Genomic DNA, 21,607 nt, shown 5'->3' on the forward strand with positions numbered 1-21,607 from the left:
ACATGAATGTGCGCGCCTACTGGGTGAAAATGGGACCCGAGTCCTGTCAAAATAAAGATGCTGACATATCGGCATCGGAACGCCAATATAAGCAGCAGAGAAGATTTTTCTCTAAAATGCATTTCAAACGCAAACTCAGTAACTTCTCCAAACTGGGCTTGGTGAAAAATAAACTGCGATCCACCATGCAGCAGGAAGGAGTCAGTCATCTCACACTGATTGAGCATGACATCCTGCGTGATTTGGATTTTAAGGACATTATCAAGGCCTTTTCTTCAAAGAAGACCAGGCGAAAGCACTTCTAAAAAGGTAAGAAAGTGCTGTATTAATTGCTAGCTGGTGCACGTTTTAAATTGTTGTGGTTGTGAATTGTCTTAAGAGAAATGCATAACGTATTTGCTTAGATGTTTGTCTAGATTATACTGCCAATCTTCCATAATGTTTCATCTTTTGGTACCTGGCTGGCATTAAGCCATGTTGCTATCCATGGTGCTGAATGGAGTGTGCATGTGTGTGTCTGTGCAGGTGCATGTGATTGGTTCACAAGGCTGTCTGATCTGATCGGACATTTTTATTTTTTTTATTACAAATGTTATATGTTAATATATATTGTTATATGTTTTTTACAGTCAATGGTTAAACCTGAACATGGAACTTTATTTGCATCACAGACCTTGCTGTGCAGGTTTAGTTCAACATTATTTCTGTATTCAGTCCAGCTGTCAGTTCAGCAGCAGTCTGTATTTTACAGTTCTGATAAAAAGTGGAAGTGATGCCAAAAATACAGCTTTACTGTGTGTTAATTATATTATACATCTTGGTTTGCTTTGTGTGGTTGTTATAAAAAGTGTCATAAAAAGTGTATTTTGTGTTTATACTCAAGTGGGCTCAGAGATACGTTAATCAAAATTTGATTTTTTATAATAAGACTATGTAAGTCGAGGGGATGGGGGCCTACAAAACCTCTTAAGGCCTAACATTAGGTTAAGGCGGCTCTGTTTACGGTTCAAAAGAAGCTAGCCATGTTCTCTCTCTCTCTCTCTCTCTCTCTCTCTCTCTCTCTCTCTCTGAAAAGACAACTGCAGCTGCTACTTTTCATGTGTATTAGTTTCAGTTTAGCATGTTACATTACATCTGTAACATGGTATACAGCAGTTACACTGTTCAGAGTAAGTCAACTATTAATTGAACATTGAGCCTGATGGAAAGTATAACACTAAAAATGCTTTTGCTTTTTGAGCACTGTGTTCACACGTTCACTATCATTATATCAGAGGTTGATATGAAGTTAGGATCTGCCTCTTCACACACGACTAAACAGCAACTCAGATTTATGACACTCTTACAAACAATATTTCAATGACAGAGTTGCAAAATGTATTTATTGTTATCCGAAAACATAAAAATACATTTGAGCATGAAAAACTGATGAGTAACTGCTGGTTGCATCGTTACATGTAATCATGTAGATAAAGGTTGGGGTGGGGAACTGGTTAGATGACCTCAACGATTGTAATTCGGCTGGGATCCCAGATGCAGTTTTCCTGCAGGCCACTCTTCACCATCCCACAGTTGGGTGGCACCCAGGCGGTGTCGTATCCATGGTCATTCCAGGTCTTCTGGAGAGGGTGGCCCTGACGATTGATGGCTTTCACTTTTCCAACATTGACCTTAACCTTAATGACAACCTTGTCATTCTCAGGCCAATCAATAGGATAGCGTTTTGCCTTCTCCCGCTCTCTGCTGAGGTAGACACCAGCACCGAGCATCCCACCTTCAGATTGGGTAAAACCTCTGCTGAGGATGACCTGAGCATTCTCCCTGGTGGTGCCATGGTACATCGTGTAGGTTCGACCATCCTCCGGCTTTGGCTCACTCATGTTGGCTGCAGTATACCTGCAAGAAAGAGTTTATCAGCACAAAGATTTAGCATCAACACAGATAAGTTAAGAAATGTGACAGAAATTTGACAGGGGGATAGGAGTGGGGGTGGGGGGTGGCATCACCACACCACCCGAGAGACCAGAAAACTGACAAGGAAGAAACCTGAACCCAGGCCACCAGCATCCCCACGAGAACCAGAAGAGCGACAGGAGGAACCCCCACCCCCACCCCCTCCCAGCAGGTGACCGAGGGGAAGCCCCGCAGCCAGGAAACTCACGGCGACGGACCAGGACCCAGCCGAGCACCAACCACCCGGCATTGGCCGATCGCGGGGCCAAGAGGTCCTCACCCTCCAGGCCAACAACCCCCACCCGTCGAAAGGCCAGCCTTCCCGGCCGAGACGGGGCCAGGAAGAGTGTAGGAAGAACTCACTCCTGCCCCCTGGTGATGAGTGTGGGTGGGTGTGACTAATGCAGTGACTATGCCAGTAGCCACATTTGATGTTGTCCCCCCTCCAAAGACCCTATGTGGAAGTGTGCTTGTGAAGTGTACATCTGTTGAGTAGAGATGTCTAAGATGTTATTTAATCAATGATTTTATTAACGAGTGCAACCTTGATTTTATGTTTTTAACTGAAACTTGGTTAAAGGAGCTTGAGGCCGGATTGTGGCAGGATTTATGAAAAAAATCCGTATACATTTTAAGTTTTCTATTAATAATGTCAGATGAAGCGTTCCAAACCCAAAAGAATGAGCCCTCTAGTGTATCTCTCCTTTGCCTTGAACAGGCTGTGTGCTGCAAATGTGCTGCAATTCGGTCCCGTATTTCCCGCGCTGGGCTGCGGATGTGACGTCACATGACGCTGCATGCACGTTCTCCCCGTTCTCCCGTGCCGGCTTCACTGTTGGCCGCAGTACCCCCAGCGGCCGCCGTGGTGAAGGGTGGCGCTAGAGAGTCTAATTTCTTAAAAGGAGCCTCAAGCTCCTTTAAGTCTGGAAAATAGTGCAGCAGTTCTTATTGAGTCAACACCGCAGAATTTTAGTTTCTTTAGTAAAGCAAGAATACATAGGAGAGGAGGCGGAGTTGCCACTCTGTTCAAGGACAGCTTCCAATGCAAGAAAATGTCTTATGGTAAATTTGATTCCTTTGAATATGTTGCCATTCAGTTAAAATCCCCCTGTCGAGCAATCTTAGTGACCATCTACAGATCCCCCAAATATGATGCAAGGTTTTTTGATGAGTTTGCCAAACTACTGTCAATTATGTGCATGGATTTTGACTGTGTTGTTTTAGTGGGTGATTTTAACATTCATGTTGATAATCCCAAAGATGGGTGTGCTAAGGAACTTTTAAATATTCTGGATAATTTTGGGCTTTCCCAGCATGTCACAGATTCAACGCATAACCGAGGACATGTTTTAGATTTAATTATTTCCAAAGGTCTTAATATCTCAGAGGTTGTGGTGAACGATGTTGCTCTGTCTGATCACTACTGTGTTTTGTTTAAAATGACCACTGTTGCCAATCCTATGAAAGGTGAAGCAGAGGTAATCAGAAAGCGTTATATAAATGATAACACCTGTGCATTATTCACCCAGGGTTTTACACCATCACAAACCCTTCCCTCAGTTCTAGTTGATGACCTTGTTAACAGTTTCAGTTCCAATGTTATGACTGTTATTGCCCCAATTAAGACCAAAGTTCTGTCCGGGAGGAAAAAGTCACCCTGGAGAAACGCCACACTAGTTAAAGAACAGAGAAGGATATGTAGACAAGCAGAACGCAAGTGGCGCAAAAACAAACTTCAGGTATATTACAACATTTATAAAGAGAGTCTTCGCTATATAACTATAACCAGAAACTGAAGAATGCAAGGCAATCGTATTTTTCAAAGATTATCGATAGAAACAGTAATAATGCTCGCACACTGTTTTCTGTGGTAGAAAGACTGACAAACCCCACAGCCTCAATTCCCCCTGAACTGCTGTCAAAAAAGACCTTTAACAACTTCGCTGACTTTTTCACAAACAAAATATTACAGATAAGACAAGCAATGTGCTCCACCTCAGGAATGATAACACTCTGGCCTTCCTATCCTTTAGTAAAGCTGGGACAGTTCAGCGTTTTAAATTACAAAACCCTAACGGAAACCGTTTCAAAATTAAAGCCCACAACATGCTGTCTTGATATTCTGCCTTCAAACTTTTTTAAAACAGTTTTAAACTGCATAGCTCCGGATGTATTGCAGATAATAAATACTTCTCTTCAAACAGGCCAGTTTCCCCAGGCCTTGAAAACTGCAGTAATAAAACGGCAAAAAATCTTGGTGTAATTATTGACTCAGACCTGAACTTCAACAGCCATCTAAAGTTTATCACTAAATCTGCCTATTACCACCTAAAAAACATTGCTAGAATTAAGGGGATTCTGTCTAAACAAGACATGGAAAAACTTATTCATGCATTCATTTTCAGTAGGTTGGATTATTGCAATGGCATCTTTACAGGCCTTAACAAGAAATCTATCAGGCAGCTGCAGCTGATTCAGAACGCTGCCGCCAGAGTCCTTACAAACACCAGGAAACTGGACCATATTACACCGGTCATGAAATCACTACACTGGCTTCCAGTGAGTCAAGGATAGAGTTTAAAATCTTACTGCTGGCCTACAACGACCTGAATGGTCTTGGACCAAAATACATGTTTGATCTGTTAGTTCCTATGAAGCTCCCAGACCCCTTAGGTCTTCTGGATCTGGTTTGTTGTGTGTCCCAAGAACAGGAACCAAGCAAGGTGAGGCAGCGTTCAGTTATTCCGCTCCTCACCAGTGGAACAAACTTCCTGTAGACCTGAGGTCTGCTCCAACTGTTAGCTCCTTTAAATCAGGGTTAAAAACATTACTGTTTACTCAAGCGTACCCCTAAATTAAACTTACCTGCTGTATTCTATTGCCGCTATTTTTAACAGCTTGTGCTTTTTATTATTTTACTTCTTTTCTTATCATCTTATTCAATCTTATTTGTTATTTACTGTCTAATTATGTCTTGCCGCTTTTAATGTCAATGTAAAGCACTTTGAATTACCTTGTGTTGAATTGTGCTATATAAATAAATTTGCCTTGCCTTAACTGGCTTCCAACTGAAAGATTGAGGGGTGAAGTTTAAACGTTAATGTTTTCAACCAAATCTTAAAGGTTATTTCCTTCCCAGACGAGGAACGCTCGTGACGGCCTTTTGCTTCTATTTGAACAACCGGATGCTGAACTTCATCTGTGCTGCAGCAGATTTGGTCAGTCTGAGTTTTCAGAGAAGGTCCGGGAAGCAAAACCGTTTCTTTGCTTGTTACAAAGCAGTCATTACGTTTTTTATTAAACATTTTCATAAACTTGAATGTTAGAAGTGCGTGATGTCCTCTAAAGGTTTTACAAATACAACTTAAGAGAACAAATTAGTTCAATTCAAACTTCTTCCTGACTGAAAAACTTAAAAACAAGCAGAGTTGACTGTTCACAGCTGTCAGACTTGTGGATGAGTTGTACGAATAACTGGCTTTTCTGTAGCTTTAACAACCCTCCTTGTCCGACAAAAAGAATTAGCAAATTAAATATCTCTTCATACCCACAGACATGATCATAATACCTGCATGAATCCAGTCTCTTTAGGGAAAGGTCTAAAAGTGTGTGTTGAGCTGACGTACCTCTGTCCGTGTCCGTCTCAGAGTGAAGCGTGAATCCTGTGCATCCTCCTCTTCAAACCTGCAGGCTTAAGGAGGAAACACCATATAAGTATCTCCTCAGTTCACTTTCGTTTCAGGTCGACCACACTCGCTGGGTGTGATCGCCCCAGCTGTAGATTATTAACCCATTTTACAAGTCCCAGTATCTCTGGCAAGCTCAGCAGAAAAAGTTAGTTTCTTTTTGATGCAAACGTCTTCTCGGAGCACTTTACTGTGACGGTACACAAGTCAAGGTCATAAACCATAAATCAGTGTAGTTGCATCTATATCATGCTAATTTGGACAGTTTTTTAAAAGAACTCGGGGAATTCCCCAGTGCATTGTGGGAAGTCCGGTAGCAGTGTAGGTCTATGGCAACAGAAATAAAGGGAGGGTGTCCGCCTTCTGAACAAACGGGTTACATTTTCATTTCAAGGTTTCCCTTTATTTCAGGAACACTGACCTTGAAGATGCCATCAGTGGGGGTGATCGCCCCAGCTGTAGATTATTAACCCATTTTACAAGTCCCAGTATCTCTGGCAAGCTCAGCAGAAAAAGTTAGTTTCTTTTTGATGCAAACGTCTTCTCGGAGCACTTTACTGTGACGGTACACAAGTCAAGGTCATAAACCATAAATCAGTGTAGTTGCATCTATATCATGCTAATTTGGACAGTTTTTTAAAAGAACTCGGGGAATTCCCCAGTGCATTGTGGGAAGTCCGGTAGCAGTGTAGGTCTATGGCAACAGAAATAAAGGGAGGGTGTCCGCCTTCTGAACAAACGGGTTACATTTTCATTTCAAGGTTTCCCTTTATTTCAGGAACACTGACCTTGAAGATGCCATCAGTGTCCTCTGGGACAGCACTGCACCGACTCCGGTCTCTGAGGCATCAACTTCGACTACGAACTGCAGAGAGGGATCAGGGACAGTTAACACAGGTGCAGTAGTGAAACAATTTTTGAGTTTAGAGAAAGCATCCTCCGCCTGGGAATTCCAGAGGAAAGGCACCTTGGGAGAGGTCAGAGCTGTGAGTGGGGCAGCAACCGTACTAAAGTTGCGTACAAACTCTAAAAAGCCTTGGAGGTCACGCCTCGTGGTCGGGGTGGGCCAATCAGTGACTGCCTTAACCTTGGAGGGATCCACATGGACTTGGCCTGCACTCACAATGTGTCCCAAAAATGACATTTTGCTTTGGTGGAACTCGCATTTCTCTGCCTTCACAAAGAGACGGTTCTCCAGGAGTCGTTGGAGGACCTACCTGACATGATGTCTGTGTTGTTCGAGGGAGGAAGAGAAAATCAAAATGTCATCTAAATAAACGAAAACAAAACAATTGACCATGTCTCTCAGCACATCGTTGACCAAGGCCTGAAAAACAGCAGGGGCATTAGTCAAACCAAAAGGCAAAACAAGATATTCATAATGCCCTGTGGGAGTGTTGAAGGCTGTTTTCCATTCATCCCCCTCCTTTATCCTCACCAGGTGGTAGGCATTACGCAGGTCAAGTTTAGTGAAGATTTTAGCACCTTGTAATAATTCGAAGGCTGTGGACATGAGTGGCAATGGGTAATGATTCTTCACAGTGATATCATTTAAACCTCTGAAATCGATGCATGGCCTGAGTCCTCCATCCTTCTTTCCAACGAAGAAGAAGCCTGCACCAGCTGGGGAAGACGATGGGCGGATTATGCCAGCGGCCAGGGATTCTGAGATGTACTTGTTCATCGCCTCAGTTTCTGTAGGGGAAAGAGAATAGAGGCGCCCCTTGGGGGGCATGGCTCCCTCCAGGAGGTCAATCGAACAGTCATAAGGCCTGTGAGGAGGAAGGGAGACAGCACGGGACTTATTAAAAACAGTCTTCAAGTCCAGGTACTCAGGAGGGACTGATGACAAGTCTGGGAACTCCTCAGTCCTATCCGGCTCCAGGGAGAGAGAGGTGGCAGCAGAGGTTAAGCAGTGAGAATGGCAAAATGGACTCCAACTCATAATTGTGTTATCAGCCCAGTTAACATGAGGATTGTAAACTGACAGCCAGGGAAAGCCTAGGACAATGGGGACATGAAGGTTATCCATTACATGAAAAGATATGTGTTCATTGTGATTACCAGAAATCCGCAATGCAACAGGCTCTGTGACATGAGTGATATGCGTGAGACTCCGTCCATCAATTGCAAGAGTCAATACGGGCTGCTTCAAGGGAAGCACAGGGATCTTTAACTGACGAGCTGTGGCAGCACAGATGAAAATTTCATCAGCGCCAGAGTCTATGAGAGCTGTGAGGGGATGAGCACCATCCGACAGCAGCAGCAAACCAGGCAAAAAAGAACGCTTAACAGGGTAATTACCTTGAGCAGTGCCCATCAGAAGCCCCGTTTCTTCTGATGGGCGTTGGCTTTTAACGGACATTTGAGGCAGAGATGACCCGTCTGGCCACAGTAGAAACAGGCATTCTGGAGGCGGCGGCGCATGCGTTCCTCAGGAGACAGCTTTGCACGATCAAGCTGCATGGGTTCTGGAGGAGGGGCTGCCTCTAGAGGTGCTGGTAATGAGGGGGCAGCGGTAAGCCAGGGACGAGGGTGGGATGAACCTCTCTCAGAGCGCCGTTCCCTTAGTCGAGCATCAATCCTGCCAGCCAGCTTCACCAGCTCCTTGAAGTCCTCAGGCAGGTCCTGAGACACCAGTTCATCCTTTACAGTGTCAGAGAGTCCATTCAAAAAAGCATCAAACAATGCAGTATGCCCCCAGCCACACGAGGCCGCCAAAGTACGGAAATCAATGGCATAATCAAAAACAGACTTGCTGCCTTGCTTAAGTTGGAGTAGCTGCTTGGCAGCACCTCTGCCCGTAACAGAACGGTCAAAAACCTCCTTCATTTCATCAGCAAATCTGTCGTAGTCATCATAAACAGGGTCTTCAGAATCCCACATAGCTGTTCCCCACTCCCTTGCCTTGCCAGTGAGTAACGTGATTATATAGGCTACGCGTGAGCGCTCAGTAGGAAAAGCAGAGGCCTGCAGCTCAAAAATCAGTGAACACTGAGACAAAAAGGAACGACAGGTTCCGGGCTCACCATTGTAAGGTTGAGGTGGGGGTAGCTTGGGCTCTCTGGCAGCAGGCTGATGTACATAATCCTGACTGGAAGGGGCGTGAGCAGCAGCAGCAGAAGACGAGGAAGCCTGCAGTTGTTGTATCTGATTGTTGAGATTTTGAACTGAAGCCAAAGTAGTCAGGTTGTGGTCTACCGTACGTAGAGTTTGTTGTTGGGATCCCAGAATGGCTCCATGTTCGGAAACCGCTGCTTGCAGGGCGTTCATGTCTGCTGTGTCCATGGTGGCCAGATTGTTCTGTCAGGCACACGAGGAATGGACACAAATGCAGACAAAGGGAAAATGGTTCAAAAGATTTATTGGAGTAAATCTGAGCAGGCAAGGATCAGGCAAAAATCCGTCGAGGGGCAGGCAAAGGTCAAGGTCCAAAAAGGCTGTCAGCGAAGGCAGAGGTACCGGCAAGGGCTTAGGCAAAAACGTGGTCTGGTGTTTTCAGTATTGACTTGGTCTTGATACTCTCTGGTCTTGGTAGTGTCTTGGTCTTTACTACAAGTCTATACCCAGCACAGGCAAATGAGCACATCACCACAAGTGGGACTTATAGTATAGGTCCAAAATGTTTAGGAATAGTGAAGATGATATATGATGTGAGCAAAGAGGCACGGTTGGGAGTGCAAATTAAGTTAAACTGAGAAAATCCACCATCAGCACTTTCAATGGGAATGCTGTATACAGTGTTAGGATTTGATGAAATCATTAAAAGTATCAGGGGTTTTTCTATAAGATTGTACACTGATGGTTGCTCTCAGCGCAGAACCACCTCCTGTTTTTATGATTGGCTGAGGTCTTCTTTAGGTGAGGACGGTGAAGAGGAACGGATGTTTAAGATTGTTGGGTCCCATCCTGTTTTTCTCTGGGTTTTGGTTGTCGTAGATCTTTGCTGGGTTGGCATGTCAGATTAGAGATAGACAACAGAAAATATATGGTTGAAAGTGTGACATGTTTAGGTTTCTTTCCCTGCAGTTGTCAGGGTTTGACACTTCCCCCCAGTTTGAGTTTCAGTTCTGTCCCTCCTGTTTCCCATTTGCCCTGATTGTGTCTGCACCTGTGTCTCGTCGTGTCTCGTTATCCCCTGTGTATATCTGGTCTTGTCATTCCTTTGTTGCCTGTCGGTCCGTACTGTTTGTTCCCTCCATGTTTCCCCTGGTTTTTTGGATTCCTGTTTTTGTTGAGTTTAGATCCTGCCAAGCAGTGCTTTTGTTTTTACCAGTTGTGGAATAAATCCTTTTGTTTTTGAGAACTCCTGCCTCCGGCCTCCCTCTCTCTCCTGCGTTTGGGTCCACACCTTACCCCCACACATGACAGCAGTTGGCCTCCCAGATACGGTTCAACAGATAAGGTTCAACATCGGTTCTTATAACGTACAAAACACCTCCCTTTTTCAGTATAAATATGACTGGATTGATGACCACAGTGTGCATTTTCTCTCCTACCTCTGTGGTTTGAGAGGAGTGTACCTCCGGCTGGAAAATATTGTGCATGATATAATAAAAGCTTGTATTAACATTTGATTCTGTTCACTGGTTTTCTTATGGTACACAAGACAAATGAACACAAGGATCTTTCAACAGCAACAAGTAACTCCATCAACTCATCGCGGGGGTCTTTTCCATCTGAATCTCTGTATTTTCTGTAGGCCCGTATGACTGTGCAATGTTGAAGCGCTGGCACAGCGAATCAACTTCAGTCTGTCCATACAGCGCACCTGCATCCTTGGGCCAGTACTGTGTGTAAAGCACCTTCAAATTCTCAATAAACTTGTTAAATCCAGTTTTATCTGACATCCGGCCTCCTTGAGATAACGTACGGTCCTCCAAGTTCTTGGCCAGTTAGGAAAAACTGCTTGGGGTCGAGTTTTTTGTCGCTTGATTTTCCTCCATTCAGTGTGATTCCATGGAAAGAGTTTTCCTCAATCTCCCTTTGGCTCAGTTCAGTGTAGCTCCCTGGTCGATCCGACATGGCCTCAAGTACCCTGATTTCCCAACAACTTGTCTTTTGTGCTGAAATGATGGTAATGTCTCGTTTACGAAGCTCGACTGAGAGCTCAGATAATTCTTGCAATACGTCGCACTTTATGCCTAAGTTGTTCACAAACGAATGCGAAGATGCGCATAGCAAGCCCACTGTATGTTTGCTTTGTGACACTGTCACGGGAGGGATTTTCTGATGCAGTTTTGAAATGCTTGTAAAGTGCTGGATAGTTCTTCCACACTGCCTCAATGGTTCTAAAACTTGATGCCACCCATCTAGTGTCTAAACTACAATCTATTTTGCATAGCTGGACCAGGCTCTCAGCAGATTCTCAGCTCCATTCGGTTTTTGCTAGATGTGCTATACAGTTCATATAACTTGTTCATCAATATCTTAAAGTGATTTATAATGCCCATCTCTACTAGCTCAAGTCTGGGCTGAGCAGTACCACACAGTAATGTTGGGTTAACATGACCTGAAGCCGACTCGCCACTCCGTTAACAGAAGCACATAAGAACATAAGAACATAACAGAAGCGCCATCACAAGTTACTCCAATGAGTGTTTTAGAGAGAACGTCCTGTGTCAAATGCAGGCGCTCCAGTTACATCATCTATTTCCAAACGTTCAGTAAAAATGTAGGTTTGTCCATATCAGGCAACTGAGCCCTAATGTACATTATGTCATGGTTTGATACTTCCTTTTTTATTTTGAAGCCTGTGGCCATTTCCGAAATCGCATACTGTACTACTAGTACGTACTGATTTTGCCAAAATGTAGTAAGTAGTATGCTGTATGTGAACACAAGCAAAATCTGCAGTATTCGAAAAATACCCGGATGTCTTACTGATTTGGAAAAAATCCACAGCATGCATCAGACCAGTCTACCTCGCCTACTATATCCCAGAATGCAATGCGCCCTTGACCAGCACAATTATTGTTTTTTACAAGCTTTATTGAGAAAACACTCATACAATACAAAACACTGTTACAAATACAAAAACATTATTTTTATTATGTTTTATACCAAGTACGTAGAGGTGCACTAAATAAAAACCCAAACATATGTAGCTTAATAAAATAAAAATAAATTCAATAGACTGATATGTTCATTTTAATACATTTATTAAAATTAGGGTTACCACCTTTAAGAAATAGGAATAAGGGACGCCCCATTTCAGCAGCGCAGGCACCAAAAAAAGGGACATCCCCAAAACTTCTAAAATACATAGAAATGTATTTATTTTATATCAAAAAACAAAATGCTTTGATTTAAAGTTTAAAGTGCTTTAAGTGCTTGCATACTAGCAACTGAAATAGCCTCTGCTCCTATGCTATGTATGTCCACATCAGCCAAGATGTATAATATACATACAAGTGAAGGTCAGAAAATTAGAATATGGTGTAAAAGTTAATTTATATTCAACTTAACAGGTCAATCTCATATATTACCTAGTCTCATTACATGCAATGATATTTTAAGCCTTTATTTGTTATAATTTTGATGATTGAATTGTTTATTGATTTCATAATATATTCTAATTTTTTTTTGATTTTTTATTTGGGGTTTTCATAAACTGTGAGCCATAATCACCAAAATTATAACAAATAAATTCTTGAAATATCTCACTTTGTATGTAGTGGGGAATAATATATTTGTTTCACCTTTATTTGAATTTACTACGAATGAAGTTTTGCAATATATTAAAATTTTCCGACCTTCACCTGTATATTATGACATAAATAAGAGCATAATATGGGTCTGTATTGGTTCAATACAGAACGCAACTTTTAATTCCCAATTACAGAACAATTCCGTATTTCAAGGGGTGGCAAGGTGCTGCTGCTCTGTCTGTACATCAGAGCCATCACAATTCTAATTTAAAATTGCTCTGATGTACAGACAGAGCAGCAGTGCTGCTTCTGGGGATCCAGTAAAAACACGAAGCTTCACTTTATATTCAGACAAACTAATATTGCAGCTACAACTGTTAGATTTCATCTATTAAACCAACATTTATCTTCCTAAATTATTTATTTCAGCCAGTGGTAATTTTCCACAGAGCTGCAGGTCAGTTCATTGGATCACTTTCTCCCCGGGACGACGGCACAGGTTAACCCGGCGATCACGTCTGTACTCCGGCCGTGAGCTGCTGCTGCCGAGCCGGCGGCTCTTCTCATCCCCGAAAACATTGGAGCAAATTTCTTAACAGGCGTTATTTGGATGAACTGAGCCCAGGTTGGGGATCTTAACGGTTACTTTTACGCCTGGAAAAAATATTAAAACGTAATAAAGTGCCATATTAACAGTGCTACAGCGGAAATTAAAACAGCTTTTAGCTTACTTTTAGCTCTCGGCTTCCGCTGTCGTTTTGGTGCGAAATGCATTCTGGGATACTTGGCTGCTACTGCTGTGTGAACGGTCTGCTGGAGCGGCGTAGTGAATCGTTCATTTAGTAGGCAGTATACAGTACATACTGATGCAGTATGTAGCATGTAGTACGTTAGTATGCGATTTCGGATACAGCTGTCTTGAGTTCTTGTTTGAATTTCCTGCTTCCCATCGGCCCTGATCGCCTACACCTGTGTCTCGTTAACGCTTTTGTATATCTGGTCTTGTCTTTCCCTTGCTCCCTGCTGGGCCATACGGTTTCCTCCGTGTTTTCCACGTCAGGTTTTGGTAGTTTATTTTGTCACGTTTATGTTCTGGTTTTTGTATCCTGCTTTGGTTTTGTTTTGGACAAATAAATCACTACTTTTTGGAACTCCTGCCTTCTGGTCTCCTGCATCTGGGTCCTACTCCAACCGCCCCCTGACATATTATCAAGCAGCTCATTTTGCTTGAACTGGTTGACTCATTCAGCACTAAACTTTGGGAGTGTACTATTTTTTTCTTTTCACTTTAGAAATGTTTCTGTATGTTTACACATGCTGCATTTGAATGTACAATCCTCCCCATATCGAGGCCATTTAATTAATCAATCTCTTAAAGGAGCTTGAGGCCGGATTGTGGCAAGATTTATGAAAAAAATCCGTATACATTTTAAGTTTTCTAGTAATAATGTCAGATGAAGCGTTCCAAACCCAAAAGAGTGAGCCCTCTAGTGAATCTCTCCTTTGCCTTGAACAGGCTGTGTGCTGCAAAATGTGCTGCAATTCGGTCCCGAATTTCCCGCGCTGGCCTGCGGATGTGACGTCACATGACGCTACATGTGCGTTCTCCCCGTTCTCCCGTGCCGGCTTCACTGTTGGCTGCAGTACCCCCAACGGCCGTCGTGGTGAAGGGTGGCGCTATAGAGTCTCATTTCTTAAAAGGAGCCTCAAGCTCCTTTAAATGACGATAAATCTATTCCGTCCATTCATTCATTTTCCCACGCAACCCACACAAGCAGGAGGAGAACATGCAAACTCCACACAGAAAGTCCCCCCGCTAGGGAGTCGAACCGGGAACTTTCTCACTGTGAGGCAACAGTGCTAACCACTAAGCCACCGTGCTACCCGATAAATTAAAATAGGCATATCACCATTTTATTTGAAACATTTTAAAAGTGTTTATATTAATTATTTTTTTAGTGAGAGGTTCCGGATATGCCCAAATAAGTACCGGCACAGAAGGAGGCCAAAATTTGGAGGTGCCAGATCTCGTTCAGGCAGGATCCGGCTCAGTGTTGTTCAGAATGACAACTGTATCCTTCAGCAGAGACGATATATGTTCAATAAACTGAAAAGTAAAAGGAAACAGTGATGACTACATAAGGCAGAAGATGAGATGTTAGAAGAATGGTCCTAGTAGCTCAGAATATTACACTACTGAAGAGTTCTTCATTCTTAAAAACTTCTCACATGTTGTATCAGCAGTGAAGAAGGCAACAGGGTCTTTAGCCCTCAAGCTTGGCCACAGTCAGTATTGTTGAGAGCAATGCTAGGATGTTTGCTGATGATATCACAGCAGAGTATGCCAAAAGGTACAGAGCTATACATGCCAAGCTATACCAAGAAGAATATGACACAGGTGTTAATCCAAGTTGTGAAGCTCTTGAGATCTTACATGGAAAACCAGCAACATACTGTATTTCAAAGAGAATGCTAAGAATCTCCCCACTCAAGAGAACTATGCTGCCCTGGCTAAGGTAACACTTGCTTTATCCATTTAATTCAACAGGAGAAGAGAAGGAGATGTGTCACGGATGTTACTGTCTGCCTTCAGGTCCAGGAACAAGTCGGTGTTGCATGATGACGTGGCCTGGTTTGCTTGACTCCATTCAAGAGGAAGATGTACGAGTACTTTGAAAGAGTGGAGATCCGCGGGAAAAGGTCGAAGATGGTCCCTGTCTTGTTAAAACCATCAATGGTGAATGCTATGGCGCGTCTAGCTGAGATACGTGAAAGCTGTAATGTATCAAATGATAATGTATTCATGTTTGGAAGACCAGAAGCCATGTTGGCCTACAGAGGGGGGGTTCTTTCATAAATACACCAAACTTTGTGGTGCCAAACACCCTAAGCACTGACTTCAGCAAAGCTTCGAAAACATATTGCAACAATGTCACAGGTCTGGAACCTTGAGGAAAATGACTCTGACCTACTCTGACCTACTTCAGCACTACCATTATATTCGCATTCACAGACAACACTATCGCTTACCCCAAAGAACTTCTAGCAGCTTGGTAGAATGAGCAAAGTGCTTCTGGCTATGGAAAGAGGGACTGTGTCACAGTACAAAGGGATGACACTGGAGGACATCGAAATTGACCCTGAAGGTTTGGGCATGTTCTTAATTTTTGATGTATTTGCAGTAAAAGGTTGTCAAAGGAAACCTAGTGAATGGTTGTAATTAGGGGTGGTAATTGATCATTAAGAAAGTGGGGTCCTGGGGGGTAGGGTATTGATACATTAATAAATGTGTCAACACTTCAAATGTCCTAAAACAATTCCTCTATTTTTTTTATTTTAGTAACTTCTTTTTATTTGTCATCTCCAAATGAATCTTGATAAACTTCAGATAAAGAAATATGCAATGCAATACAATCCAAATAGAAAACAGATGTACTACAAATACATGAACAAATTAATAATCCCCAAGAAAAGGTGTTTTAAGACATCACAAATGAATAAATATTCTGCCACTGGGGGGTATTTTCCTTTGTTCTTATCTCATCTTTACTTCCTTCGTAATGAAGCAACATACAAACATTACTCCAGCAGGGGGCAGCCTTCTCAAATAAAACCTGAAGTTCACTGAGGAGTTTACACACAAGTGTGTTTATGATCTAAAGCAGGGGTAGGCAATTCCGGTCCTCGAGGGCCGGTGTCCTGCATGTCTTAGATGTTACCCTGCTTCAGCACACCGTGATAAAAGTACCTGTGTCATTAACAGAATTGTGCAGCCCTGGATGACAAGCCGATGACGATGATTAATTAGAATCAGGTGTGTTAAAGCAGGGAAACATCTAAAACATGCAGGACACCGGCCCTCGAGGACTGGAATTGCCTACCCCTGATCTAAAGTTTACAAAAAACACGGACAAGATGACTCCAACATTCATTCATTTTATTGTGAAAAATATCTCTTCATACGCATTGCCTTGGACAGATGTGAACCGTGTTTGAGCCAAACGTTATCTGGGAGGGGACGTGAATATTAGGGTGGAAAATGAGTGACCAAATGAGTTAGACTGGTTCATGGGTCATTGAAGCTTATGAATATTGGACGTATTTAAATGACTTGCTTTCTCTTTTCTTTGCAAAAAAGCTTAAAACAGAAGCAAAATGACACTCAGTGCAGTTTTTGTTTTTTCTTTCATGCTCATGCGAGCAGGATGGTGAGTCACAGCTCATAAACTGAGATGGCCTGTTTTACATCCGGAGTTTCTTACTCTGGATGGCTGGTGATCTTCTGTCTCAGTATATCTTTGTTGTGATTAACCATATTTTATCACCATTGTTTTTATGCCGTCAGATTTACAGTTTTTTGGGGGGATTTTCTGCATCTTTGTGATCATTTTCTGTCTCTTCATGGTCACTCAGTACAAGTTCACGCCTCATTCATCTCCAGAGCCTTCAAGCCCCTCTGGCTCCTCTGCATCAGAGTCAACATGGTGCCTGTCACCAGTTAGTCAGCTGGAGTTTCTTTCAGTTGTTTGACCAACCAGGTGATTTATTCATTATCTGTCCAGTCTTACATGTTAGAAACCAATCAGAACCAGGGATGCAGGGAAATGAATGAGATTAGCATGTACAAATTAAGCTGTTTGAACTAATTTAGTGCAGAAAATCAGAGTTATGATCCCAGGCTTCCTTGTCCCTCGGTTAAGAACGTCCCTCCAACGTCCTCATGGATGTGGGCATTAAGTCCAATAAAATCCATCATCTAAACCAGTGTCTCCCAACCCTGGTCCTCAAGGCCCACTGTCCTGCATGTTTTAGATGTTTCCCTTCATCATCACACCTGATTTTAATTAATGGTCCTTATTAGCTTGTCATCAAGGCCTGCATAATTCTGTTGATGACACAGCCACTTGTATCACGGTGTGCTGATGCAGGGAAACATCTAAAACATGCTGGACAGTGTGCCTCAAGGACCAGGGTTGGGAAACACTGATTTAAAACCACCTTCCTGTTGATGGTTACGGGGGTCTGCTGAGCCTGTCCCACCTCTCTGCAGGAAAAGTCAGGGACAGATCACCAATATACCACAGAGTCCCATCCCAAGAAGTTGTCTTGGATTAAAGTCCATCATATTATTCCCATTGTTTGACTATCTTTGAAATCAAAGGTGACTCAATTAGGACAACACAAAACATCTCATGATAACCTACAACCTTTATGCATTTTACCAATTAAAGGGTGTAAAGATATGTGAGATGCGACCAATTTTGGATGTTTATGGTTCAAAAGAAGCCATGCTCTCTCTCTCTCTCTCTCTCTCTCTCTCTCTCTCTCTCTCTCTCTCTCTCTCTCTCTCTCTCTCTCTCTCTCTCTCTCTCTCTCTATTAGTTTCTGTAACATGGTATACAGCAGTTACACTGTTCAGAGTAAGTAAACTATTTATTGAACCTTGAGCCTGATGGCAACGTGTTCACATGTTCACTATCATTATATCAGAGGTTGATATGAAGATAGGATCTGCCTCTTCACACATGATTAAACAGAAACTCAGATTTAAGACACTCTTACAAACAATATTTCAATGACAGAGTTGCAAAATGTATTTATTTGTATCCAAATACATATAAATACATTTGAGCATGAAAAACTGATGAGTAACTGCTGGTTACATCGTTACATGTCACCATATGCACCCTGCGGGTTGGCCGTGGGAACCGGTTTGATGAGATTAATGATATTAATTTGTCTGGGATCCCAGATGCAGTTTTCCTCCAGGCCACTTGGCACCATCCCACAGTTGGGTGGCACCCAGGCGGTGTCGTATCCATGGTCACTCCAGGTCTTCTGGAGCGGGTGGTGCTGACGATTGATGGCAATCACTTTTCCAACATTGACCTTAACCTTAATGACAACCTTGTTATTCTCAGAGCAATCAAGAGGATAGCGTTTTGCCTTCTCCAGGTCTCTGCTGAGGTAGACACCAGCACCGAGCATCCCATCTTCAGATTGACGAAAACCTGCGTTAAGGATGGCCTGAGCATTCGCCCTGGTGGTGCCATGGTACATCATGTAGGTACGATCATCCTCCGGCTGTGGGGTGAGGAGCCGACACACCCCTAGTGGCATAAAGTCATCTTCAGCCCACTTATACCCACTCATGTTGGCTGCAGTATCTCTGCAAGAAAGAGTTTATCAGCACAAAGATTTAGCATCAACACAGATAAGTTAAGAAATGTGACAGAAATGTGACAGGGGGATAGGAGTGGGGATGGGGGGTGGCATCACCACGCCACCTGACAGACCAGAAACTGATGGAAGAAACCCGAACCCAGGCCACTAGCATCCCCACGAGAACCAGAAGAGCGACAGGAGGAACCCCCACCCCACCCCCTCCCAGCAGGGGACCAAGGGAAGCCCCGGGCGGAGCCCACATGACCACGGGAGGAAGCAGCCAGGAAACTCACGGCGACGGACCAGGACCCAGCCGAGCACCAACCACCCGGCATTGGCCAAGAGTTCCTCGCCCTCCAGGCCCACAACCCCCACACATCGAAAGGCCAGCCTTCCCGGCCGAGACGGGGCCAGGAAGAGTGTAGGAAGCCCTCACTCCTGCCCCCTGGTGATGAGTGTGGGTGGGTGTGACTAATGCAGTGACTATGCCAGTAGGCACATTTGACGGTGTCCCCCCTCCAAAGACCCTATGTGCAAGTGTGCTTGTGAAGTGTACATCTGTTGAGTCTAGAGATGTCTAAGATGTTATTAAAAAACTGAGGAGAAAGCAGTCCCGGGGCATGTGAGACAGCGTCCCCCACGCCCCGGACCCCCCAACCCCTCGGACCTAATATAAGTGAATGTGTGGGTGGGTCAAGTAGAGGAGCAGCAGGAGGATACAGATGTACTAGCACCCACGTTCCCCACAGGGCAGGGGGGGCCCGGTCCACCAAGCCCGGCCAGGGCCACGCTGCGCCCCCAGGACTGCCCCCCCCCCCCCCCCTGTGCATCCTCCTCTTCAAACCTGCAGGCTTCAGGAGGAAACGCCATATACGGCTCTCCTCAGTTCACTTTCGTTTCAGGTCGTCCACACTCGCTGGGTGTGGTCGCCCCAGCTGTAGATTATTAACCCATTTTACAAGTTCCAGTATCTCTGGCAGAAAAAGTTAGTTTCTTTTTGATGCAAACGTCTTCTCAGAGCACTTTACTGTGAAGGTACACCAGTCAAGGTCATACACCATAAATCCGTGTAGTTGCATCTATATCATGCTAATTTGGACAGTTTTTTTAAAAGAACTGGGGGAATTCCCCAGTGCATTGTGGGAAGTCCGGTAGCAGTGTAGGTCTATGGCAGCAGAAATAAAGGGAGGGTGTCGGCCTTCTGAACAAACGGGTTACATTTTCATTTCAAGGTTTTCCTTGAAATATTTTCAGGAACACTAACCTTGAAGATGCCATCAGGGCTTTCTTGTTTGTTGTAACTTCGCGCCCAGATGTACGAGTTGGCAGCATCATGTTGTAGTCCACTGATTTTAAATGAGGTGATGTAAACGTAGCCGAACTGAATTGTGGGTCCTGTAACGTTTTGTTTGAAGGTTTGAATGGAACAGGCTTAAAATGATAACTGACCAAGTGTAAGGAGAGGCAATTAAAGAGATGAGCTCAGGCAGAGGTACCAACCAGGGCCGGGTAGAAAACAGAGGTCCATGAAGAAGGTCGGAGTTCACAGCCTGTCGCAGGTAGGAAACACCTGCTCTGTACTAAAAACATTGAATAAGGTTGTAATCTGAAATGTAATGAGCACTGCACCAGGGGTGGATTGGCCATAGGGAGCACTGGGAGTTTGGGCCAGTAATGGGCCGGCAGTGGCTGACCTTTTTTTTTGTATGTAAAGAGATAGGCCCAGTAGTCCCGCCCACGCATTTTCCAGACCCCCCCTCGTCCAATCACCTTTGATAATGAGCTAAGAAAGCAACAATGGAGAAAAAACGAAAATGCGGTGCAGAAAAACTGAAGGAAAAGAAAAAAAAAAAGCTCTTGCAACTCACTTGTCCTGACGGTGAAAGTGAGGCTCCCGCTCTGCTGGCGGTCCAGGAGGGGAGGAGGACATGGTGGTGGTGATAGCAGGTGTGTGTGCTCACTAACATGTGGATAAACACTCATTCTACAAATGTTCAGAAACGTGTTCTATGAACTTTACTTGACATAATAGATAGCGTGTGGTGTAAATCTAGTTCTAAAGTGTTGGGAAATTATATACTACGGAATCGTATTGCATTCACTTGGAGAAAAAAAAGCGTTGTTTTTCGGGATAATTTTGTTTTTGTTTTCCAAGTGAATACAATACGTTTCTGTAATATACTATCCTGATTAATTAACGACAATTTTACATGGTGGTGTGGTTTGAGCATGCAGATCTGCTTTTTCATAATTTTTATGATTACAAATCAGGTCACCAATGTTAAATTGTTTAAAGTATCAATAAACCTCCTTCAAAGCCCACTGTCCAATTTGTTCATGGTTTTCTGTCAGTGGTTATGGATTATTGCGTTGCTTTTTTTTTTGAACACTTATTTATGGAAATTTTCTGATTTAGTTACATCAAATAAGAGACGAATAAACAATGACCCATTTCATATTATGCCAGTCTGGACAAAGAAAGTCCAGGGCCAAATTTTAGTCTCAGTCCAGGCCTGGACTGCACCAGAAAGGACCGACCACTCTTAGCATCACCTGAGTATCTCTCAGGAAGACAAACCCCTGGCTCATCATGGAAATAGAGCTGGGCACCATATACTCTCTCTTGATAATGACTGTCAGCTCCCAGATCCCCCACATTTAGTAATTCAATGAATACAAGTGGAGTAAATTATGAAAACCTCATAAAAATCCAGATAAAAAACTAAAGCACTTCTGTTAGTGGCTGTGTATCGTCCACCTTGCCCTTATTCTCTCTCAGACTTAAAAGTACAGAAAATATCATTGTAGTGGGGGTTTTAACATTCATAACATTCGGTTTACTGCCTTACCTTGTTAGATTCACTTGGCTTCTCTCAGAATACATTCAGACCTACTCACTCTCATAATCACATCCTTGATTTACTGCTGATTTATGGCCTGATTATACAGAAACTGAGTAGAAATGTATTTTTAGTAGGTGGAAAAAAGTATCTTATACCCCTGTATAAACCCAATTTAACCACTAGGGGACTGGAATATATGAGTAAAACCGAAATATTATAAAAGCACAAAATAACCTTCAGTTCTCAAAACAGCATCTTTGCAGCTGTGTCAGACAGCTAAACCCAAACTGCACAGACACAATACCTGTCT

General features: G+C 43.4%; 1 protein-coding gene across 1 annotated transcript; it reads right to left on the minus strand.

Annotated features, from left to right (window-relative positions):
• Window positions 1-1,437: 1,437 nt before the first annotated feature.
• LOC133421610 (uncharacterized) lies at window positions 1,438-18,455 on the minus strand. The gene is made up of 3 exons (XM_061711269.1): window positions 17,999-18,455; window positions 8,654-8,701; window positions 1,438-1,865 (listed from the first exon to the last, which is right to left on the minus strand). The coding sequence occupies exons 1-3, from the start codon at window positions 18,440-18,442 to the stop codon at window positions 1,494-1,496; spliced, it is 864 nt and encodes a 287-aa protein (XP_061567253.1). The 5' UTR covers window positions 18,443-18,455; the 3' UTR covers window positions 1,438-1,493.
• Window positions 18,456-21,607: the final 3,152 nt, after the last annotated feature.

The sequence above is a fragment of the Cololabis saira genome, chromosome 21, assembly GCF_033807715.1.
Source record: "Cololabis saira isolate AMF1-May2022 chromosome 21, fColSai1.1, whole genome shotgun sequence".
Taxonomy (NCBI): Eukaryota; Metazoa; Chordata; class Actinopteri; order Beloniformes; family Belonidae; genus Cololabis; species Cololabis saira.

What these genes read in the sequence shown, in the direction of transcription:
- LOC133421610 (XM_061711269.1), bottom strand. Translation starts at nt 18,442, where the DNA reads ATGAGTGGGTATAAGTGGGCTGAAGATGACTTTATGCCACTAGGGGTG. An exon ending in TCATTAATCTCATCAAACCG is followed by an intron (nt 8,702 to 17,998) that starts GTTCCCACGGCC and finishes CTGCTGCCAGAG; the next exon opens with AGCCCAAGCTACCCCCACCT. An exon ending in CAATGGTGAGCCCGGAACCT is followed by an intron (nt 1,866 to 8,653) that starts GTCGTTCCTTTT and finishes AGTGAGCCAAAG; the next exon opens with CCGGAGGATGGTCGAACCTA.